Source organism: Monopterus albus, unplaced genomic scaffold (assembly GCF_001952655.1).
Source record: "Monopterus albus unplaced genomic scaffold, M_albus_1.0 scaffold52.1, whole genome shotgun sequence".
In the NCBI taxonomy this organism is placed as follows: Eukaryota; Metazoa; Chordata; class Actinopteri; order Synbranchiformes; family Synbranchidae; genus Monopterus; species Monopterus albus.
The window spans coordinates 277,401-285,121 of NW_018127932.1; the positions used below are offsets into that span (position 1 = coordinate 277,401).

General features: G+C 41.7%; 1 protein-coding gene across 2 annotated transcripts; it reads left to right on the plus strand.

The window, feature by feature from the left end:
- Positions 1 to 1,574: 1,574 nt before the first annotated feature.
- On the plus strand, positions 1,575 to 6,984 carry drgx (dorsal root ganglia homeobox). 2 transcript variants are annotated; one of them, XM_020601811.1, is made up of 7 exons: positions 1,575 to 1,646; positions 1,816 to 1,904; positions 2,713 to 2,813; positions 3,397 to 3,498; positions 5,089 to 5,261; positions 5,509 to 5,621; positions 5,710 to 6,984. In XM_020601811.1, exons 2-7 carry the CDS (start codon positions 1,847 to 1,849, stop codon positions 6,087 to 6,089), a joined length of 927 nt encoding a protein of 308 aa, XP_020457467.1. In that variant the 5' UTR covers positions 1,575 to 1,646; positions 1,816 to 1,846; the 3' UTR covers positions 6,090 to 6,984. The 2 variants fall into 2 exon arrangements, with proteins under 2 accessions (XP_020457467.1, XP_020457468.1); XM_020601812.1 differs by lacking the exons at positions 1,575 to 1,646; positions 1,816 to 1,904 and adding an exon at positions 1,913 to 2,513.
- Positions 6,985 to 7,721: the final 737 nt, after the last annotated feature.

Below are 7,721 nucleotides of genomic sequence, written 5' to 3' on the forward strand. Positions count from 1 at the left end.
TGTGCGTGTGAGATTTAACAGTAATATTCAAATTGGGTACCTCCAGTTATTTGTTAAAAAAGACTGAATCAGTGTAAAATACATTTGTAAGTTAATTATAAGTGCATAAAAACAAGTTATCCAGCTAAAATTGACAGATTTGAACTTTTTTTTTCTCAGTTTAGGATAAATTTAATTGGCACAGTCTGCTAACAGTGGTAGATATGGAAACTGGGATATAATCGACATATCCAAATATGACATGTTAAGCTCACTCAGGACATTGGTGGGGGGGGGGGTTACTTGAGTGTGGTGCAGCTCAAGCTCCTCAAATGTAACTGGTAGAAAACTGAACATGAGAACCAACATATTGTTTATTGGTAGGATTGTTTAAACGTTGTGTAACTAACGGAGATGAGAGTGTAATTCCATTTAGTCATTTGAGCAATCATCAGAGGAAGAGGAGGAAAGGCGCTGACAGGAAGCAGATACACACACACACACTTAGGCCTGCACTCTTGTCAGAGTTGTCTAGACCAAATATTGGGATAAAGTTATCAACCGTTATTTGATTTCAATTTTCTCCACGCACCTCGCCGAGGTCATAATAACAACTTTATTTTCAGTGGTGCATAAATTAATTACGCGCATTTAATAACTAAAATATCATTATATTCCCCCTTTAATAACATAAACGCTGCACGCCAGGGAAACCCTTAATAGCGCGGGGCCCTGTAACTGGCCATTATCCGCCTGTAATGATATTACAGAACCAATTACGCGCCATTAGAAGGGATTTTCTGCACTTTATGTGGTTTAGTCCAATCCCGCACTCCTCTTCTAAATTTCAGCTGCTTCTCGAAGCCTCATTTTGCCGCCACCTCAGAGACGCATGGCGTCTGCGCTCTGCCGTCCCAGATGCGCTTTAAAACTAATTGAAAGGGTCCCGCAGCAGATCATTTATCTGAGGAAGCGAAATAAATCGCAGGACCCCTTGCTGTGAACAAAATCAAAAATTTGGCCTTGTGAGTGTTCTACATGCGCAACCCCTTGTAAAGTGGACCCCCTAACACACCCTGACGAGCAATTAACCCGCCCGACAGTCAATCTAAAACCCAAAAGCAGTCATCCTCCTTTTTTTAATATATGAAAGAACCAAATAAAAAGTGCAGCGGGTATGTGTGCATGTTTATGGTTAGGGAATATGCTTGAGTCTGGAATAACAATCACTTGTGATGAATATTTTGGCACCAGAGCTGCCGTTTGCCACCCTGAGTTTATCTCCCTTCTCCTCCTTTCTTTCTGTCTCTGACACACCCACACACACGCGCGCACACACCCACACACACACATCAGGGGTTGGGGGTGAGAGAGACAAAGCCGTGATAATCCGATTAGGACCAATTAGGCGTGAGATTCTGCGACACTAGCTGAAAGCCTTAACACCCTGTAGACAGCTATACAGTTATAGAGACATCTGGACACTCCCAGAGAGAGAGACACACAGAGATGGAGAGAGAGAGAGAGAGATGAGTGTGGTGTGTTCTTAGAGAGAGAGAGAGAGAGAGAGAGAGAGTTCTGGACACTCCCAGACAGAGAATCCGTGGAAGTGCGCAGCCACTTCTCTCCAGAGCGGAAACTCACTCACATCAGCATCATCACTGCAGGTAGGATGCTCTTTCACATCAACTTTGAATCTTGCGAACTCCTTTACGGTGCCACCTTTTCTTAGGGCGTTTTACTGTGTTAAATCTTTCACCACAGATCTGCATCGCACGCCTGCTGCTGTAGCAGCTGATCTGACGCTTTGTGCTAAAACTTTTGTCTCTGTTCCAGTTTCAGGTTCGCAGCTCAGAGACGCGCCAGGATGTTCTACTTTCACTGTCCGCCTCAGTTGGACGGAGAGTGCTGCCGCTCCAATACATGTAAGTTCTCTTCTTCTGCGTTTTTAGAACCTCGTTTTCTGTTGATTTCATGTAACAGGGTTATTTCTAACGTATCTCTGAAAGATGGCGTCTCCAAAGTTATGTGATGTTTAGGCAGCGTACTTGCACGCACAGTGTGTGTGTGTGTGTGTGTGTGTGTGTGTGTGTGTGTGCTGTTGGAGGACGAGAATAGGCCTGAGCAGATGTTTTCGTTATTCCATTTCTTATGATTATACATAATTCACAGTGGAAATGACACAGGCCTGTGAATGCAAAAGCCTTTTTGCAGTGATTATTTAAAATATTTCCGCAGTCTGTGATCGTCATAACAAAAACCGATATTTTTCATCTTAAAAATTCAAACTGAAATGGGTTGGATGCCGAATCTATATGTATATATATATATTCTTTCTCTCAAATTCAGAGGTGGATGTAAAGGGTTAAGTTTTTTCCTCCTGCCATATCAATCTGCTGGCTGTTTTGGTGGAAGCGCTGGTGGTTTGGCCCCAGGGCAGAGGGGGCGTTTTGTCCCGGGCACAGATGTTGGGTGTCACGGCTCTTAGTCCGTCATGGGTCCTCTCAGTTACCCAACATCAATGTTTCATGCAAGTAATGGAAACACAAAATGTGCCAGAGAATAAATTCCCCAACCTTGCTGGTTTTGGCCAGTATTTAGACAATATTATTATTACTATTGTTATTTTCTAACAATCCAAGTTGTATTTTTATTCATTTAAACCTAAAACTGACATAGTAAATCTCTTTTCTCAGGTGACTGAACTCTCTATAATAAACTTTTGTTTTCCAGTGAATTCAAGCGGTTTTGCCAACCACGCCCCGACTGACTTTGATGACGGGTTTCTACGTAGAAAACAGCGCAGAAACAGAACGACGTTTACTTTGCAACAGGTAAAAAACAAACAAACAAACAAAAAACATAAATATGACAACAAGAAATATGTGAAACGTCACTAAAGGCGAAACAGGCATGGGGCTCTGTATTAAAACCAGGACAAGAATAAAACGTTTGGCAAAGTTTTCAAAATTAAGGGCTTGAGCAGACTGTTGTGTTTTCCAGATAACTAAAACGAAGGCCTTCAAACTGGCTTGATGCGACAACAACCTAAAGCAAAATAACATATTTGTTTCACACGTATGAAAATAAAAATAGGGACACCTCTAGAAATTAATATTCGCCCTTTTGAAGATCTTGCGTGGGCACAACTGCACATTGGCCTCCCTATGCGTGCAGGCCAATTTGATTTTAGGCCAATATTTAAGCCTATTTTTGGCTTCTTTACTTTTTCATGTAATAGTCCCTGTCAAATGTATAAGCGAGTTTAAGGGCTTTATATTTTTAAAACAGCTTTGACCTGATGAGGATAACATTAAGGAAAAGTTAAGCTTAAATTTAAAAAAAGCACAAACAAATCTATCAATCAGTAGGAAATAAAGTTATTTAAAGTATGACTGGAGTTTTGTTTCCATGCAGTTGGAGGCTTTGGAGGCTGTCTTCGCCCAGACTCACTACCCGGACGTGTTCACCCGGGAGGAGCTGGCCATGAAGATCAACCTGACCGAGGCCAGGGTGCAGGTAGGCAGCGTAATGTGTCCTGGGCACGTTTGACCATGCGGGAGAGGGCGAATGAAGCCACTCTGTCATTCCTGCGATGTACTTTAATAACATCAACATAATGGTGAATATTAGATTAGCTTGATTAATCGGTCATTCATAATTAACCAGCGATAATGTTCCTCACTAATTTGTCCGCGTCTCAAAGGTAGGAATATATCATTCCTGCAAAACCCATTCCCGTAACTCAGACAGAAAACGATATGCGCTTTAAAGAGGGCAAAACCTGCAACCTCCAAAACTCCCTCTCCCTATCTCTCTGACTGTTACACACACGTACAAACTCACCCAAAACACACACACACACACACACCTTCAATTTGGCAATTTATATTCTGCTCCTGCCCTACACATATGCGCGGTTATAAACTTGGCCAGATGTAATTAAGTTATGTGTCCTGTATATAATTTCCTGCATTCCAGATTTGCTTTTGGGTTTTGTTGTGCGCGCAGATCTAATTGTGGGAAATATAATAGTTTGCCTTTTGTTCCCCAGGGTCATCTTACTATCGCTTAAACCCAATGGCGGGGTTGATAATGGAATCCAGCGCTGTAAATTAGGGATTGTAAACAAATTATTCCCCTCCTAATCCGATTACCACATTCCTATTATTAAATCTGAACATGAATCCACCGCAGTATGCAGGGATATTAAACTTACATTATTATTAGAAAATAAATTTCCTTTCTGTTCCTGGTGTTGTTGCCCCCCTTTTTTGTAAAGTGTCAATGGGCCTCCCCCGCATTAAGAGCACGCAGCAAATTGAGATTAATGGAGCAATTATAGCCCATTCACAGACGGGTGTGTGTAGGGGGGCGCGACTTCTAGCTGGAAGGTGCAGGGGTGAGATAAGTCCATTGGTTGTATTGTCGTCCTGCCACCAAAATGTTGTCCTTTCTTTATGCCGAATGAATGTGTGCGTTTTGTTTGGCTGTTGACATCATTTATAGCCCCTATACAATAGAGCTGATGCAGAGCACATGCACACTGAGTCTAACCTCTATTCACACATCATGATTAATGCCTGCTAGAACCCAGTCCTAATCGAATCTGATGTTGTCAAACAATCACTAAATAGGGAAATAAACGACTTCATCATAGCTGCCTCTCTCTCAGGCAGCACAACTGTCAGTGGGAAGTCATTAAAATATGATAATGAAAAATTGCTCAATTAAATGTTGTTATAGGCAGTGACCTTCATTCGATTAAGATAGCAGAACTTACTGTATATGTTCTCAGCTGTGTGAATGGTGAAGTTTTTTTGAATAAGTCTGGAACTGTAGGAAAGTAGAGAGGTGGTGTGACACATTCAAATGTTTCTTCAAATAAAAGAGAAAAAACTTTGCTAAATAAGACAAAAAAGTATAGTTATAAGGGAATATGTGTGCATTAGTTTGTCTATGCAATAGAGAAATTAGAATTTGGTAAGAAAAACGTTGGTTTCTGTTAATAAAATGTCAGTAAATGCAGGCATATCCCAATTTTAATTGGTAATTTACTTGAATTGCATTGCTTTTTGTTTTCCCGTTTATATTTTCTTTTTAATGCAGGTTTGGTTTCAGAATCGCAGAGCAAAGTGGAGGAAGACAGAGCGAGGGAGCACAGACCCTGAAGGAGGGAAGGAGCAGATGAGTGAGGGCACTCCTCCATCTCGCAGCATGAACTCTCAGTCTCCAGTGGACCAGAGCAGAAAGCAAAAAGAACCACTGGAGATGCAGCAGAGGTGGGGAAAGACAGACAGATGACTGTTTTAGTTGTCATTCTTGTGAAACAGTGCCCTATTTGGAAGAAAATTTTGTGACAGGTTGCTCATCTAGATTTGAAAACTGGTAGATCTGAGTGATGGAAACAAATAATATATAACTGCCATAAGAAAATACTCCTTCATAAACTCTTTCAATTTTTAAACTGATTATGAACTAGTAGTGTTAAACTTTGCACTATTCATACAGTACGTCTGTTCACTCCAGTATCAACAGGACAGTGGGTCCTGCTGGTCCGTTCTTCCCATCTTGTTTACCAGGCACACTCCTCAACTCCGCCACATACGCCCAGGCCCTCTCACAAGTCGCCACACTGAAAGGTGAATATGACTCTCATTAACTGGTGAATAGTAATGATAAAAATCTAGTTTGGTAGTCTCACCACAAGTCCCACTTTTGTTTTTTCAGGTAACGGTTTGTGCTCCTGCTGTGTTTCTGATCCCATGGGCTTGTCCTTCCTGCCGCCCTACAGTTGTCAGGGTAACCGCACAGCCAGCGTGGCTGCCCTTCGCATGAAGGCCCGTGAGCACTCGGAAGCTGTGCTGCAGTCTGCCAACCTGCTTGGTGCGGCAGCTGGGCCCGGTGCTGGCGTGGGAGTCTTGTCTGGAGTTGGAGTGAGCGCAGTCGGGGTGGCGCGGCCCACACTGGGTCCTGCCATCGAGGTTCCTGGCACTGTGGGGAGAGGGGGAGACAGCTCCAGTCCCAGCCCGGCCACCAAGGTCCCAGTCCTGGGCAGCAGTTCTGACAAGCACCCTCACTGCTCCAAGGAGTCGCTGGAGAAAAAATGAGATGCTGGATGTCATTGTGGATGTACTGATACCCGAAGTCTGTGTGATCGTGCCTGTTATTACTACTCTACTCTGGTCCTATGAGTAACTAAGCACAACTACTGACTGACTCAAGAAACAGCCTGGGAAAGACTTTGTGTGGATACAAACATTAAAATATTTATTTGACAGTAAATTATTATTGTTTGTGAGAAATGCTGAATATGTGGGGCCTTGTTATTCCCATAAAAGCACAAGTGTGGTTTTGGATCGATATCAGTTTCATGCACTCTTGGACTCTATTTGATGGACTAACATAGATACAACATGTGTGCAACAAGACAAGACCTATTTGATAATGTGAATTTAAGTAATCTAATACAGATCCTCTCATTTCATAAAGAGGACAGATGCTTACATTGTGAATGTTAATGCATGTAAATTGTAAGTGTGGAAGTGATGGCAGGACTGTGAGGATTTGGGCAATATACAGTCATGTTTATGCCATCAGGTCAGCAGTGGGCTTAAACAATCCTCCCTCGCTCTTTTGATTTTAAAGTGAAAATGCACTTTAATATTAATTGGCCATTTTTAGTGTAAATGTGTACATGTGCCAGAATACAGTGTGTTCATGTGTGACCCCGGGAAGGCTAAAGCAGACTCGTTGATGAGTGTCGGTTGTCCCCTCTACTCTGTTAGCACATCTGTAGCGCCAGCAGACAGGGAACACACCACTCCTGTTGTGACATGTTCTTTAAAACAATTAAAGATGTAGTCGCTCATGTTCCACTCCTGTTGCCTCCCGCTCCAGCCATCTGTTCTGATACATTATTTATCAGCTTCCCTTAAAGCCGGGAGAGAAAAGCAATTGTGACTCTTATTATTTATTTACTTTTAGGAACGCCTGCCCTCTCTCTTTCTTGCTTCTCCTCTTCCTCTCTCTGAGCATCTTTTAATAAACTCCATTAAACATGATATATGCTTTTTATTAATGTTGAGTTTACATTTTAAAAAATGTCATCACCTCATGGCTTTCTACACAATAGCTTATCACAGGCAATACATTTATTGATTCATTATTCCTAAATCTCTTTCCTCACTAGAGTGACTCTTGAATAAAGGATCAGCTGATCAGACTGAGAATACTTAACCGCAGTGCACACAACCAGTAGTTGGGCTGATTCAATTTGCGTCCTTGAGGATTTTCAGGAAATTACTTTTGATAGTCAATAACACAATTAAGTAAACTACACACACATTACCATGAATAATTGATAAGAAATTATGTATTACCATGAAGTACTGGTTCAATAATTGATGAGGCGACACCCTGGTGACACAGAAGAGGGAGATAATGTCAGAAGTCGTGCCAGGTAGTACACAGAGCGCCGAGCACTCACATCCTCTTTTTCACACCATTGTGTGCATGTTGTAAATACCCCAATATTCAATAAAATGACATTTCACACACTGAGACACCCTCCTGTGACATTATCATTTGTGTTTTATTGGAACGCCATATTTTCCCACAAAACCAAACATCATACAGCAGAGATAAATTGGCAGAAATGTCCAAATTCTGACAAGATGACATTTTAAAAACACAATATATTATTACCCATTTTTATAAATTTGGCAATATAATAGCGCAGG

What these genes read in the sequence shown, in the direction of transcription:
- drgx (XM_020601811.1), top strand. Translation starts at nt 1,847, where the DNA reads ATGTTCTACTTTCACTGTCCGCCTCAGTTGGACGGAGAGTGCTGCCGC. An exon ending in GTGCTGCCGCTCCAATACAT is followed by an intron (nt 1,905 to 2,712) that starts GTAAGTTCTCTT and finishes TTTGTTTTCCAG; the next exon opens with TGAATTCAAGCGGTTTTGCC. An exon ending in CGACGTTTACTTTGCAACAG is followed by an intron (nt 2,814 to 3,396) that starts GTAAAAAACAAA and finishes GTTTCCATGCAG; the next exon opens with TTGGAGGCTTTGGAGGCTGT.